General features: G+C 63.1%; 1 protein-coding gene across 1 annotated transcript in view; it reads right to left on the minus strand.

Moving 5' to 3' along the window:
* Positions 1-133: 133 nt before the first annotated feature.
* Positions 134-328, minus strand: part of RPL22 (ribosomal protein L22) — a gene marked incomplete at both ends in the record, with an annotated part of 1,057 nt that continues 862 nt past the window's right edge. Inside the window, one exon of the mRNA XM_010150769.1 lies at positions 134-258. Within this exon, the coding sequence (XP_010149071.1) occupies positions 134-258 (125 nt within the window). The remainder of the gene's footprint in view (positions 259-328) is intronic.

Here is a 328-nt window from a genome sequence, read left to right on the forward strand (position 1 = left end):
CAAGCGGCGTTTCACATCGCTCGTCGTTTGACCAAGAGCCTTGGCACGAGCCCTGCCCCGAGACAACACGTCACTGCCAGGATCTCCTGCCGACCAAGCCCCCGGCTGAACGCCGGCGACGCCGTGTCCTCACCTCTTTGAGAACGGGACCTCTGACGTGACTGTGATCTTGCTCTTGCTCCTCTCGATGGTCACCACGCCCCCGCCCAGGTTACCCGCTTTGCCGTTCACCTTGATCCTTTCCTGCAGGAACTGCTCCTGCAAGAGGAGCACCACCTGTTAGCCGGAACACCAGCTCCCGACGGACCAGGCCACCCCCGCCTCCCAC

The sequence above is a fragment of the Eurypyga helias genome, unplaced genomic scaffold (assembly GCF_000690775.1).
Source record: "Eurypyga helias isolate BGI_N326 unplaced genomic scaffold, ASM69077v1 scaffold37604, whole genome shotgun sequence".
Classification (NCBI taxonomy): domain Eukaryota; kingdom Metazoa; phylum Chordata; class Aves; order Eurypygiformes; family Eurypygidae; genus Eurypyga; species Eurypyga helias.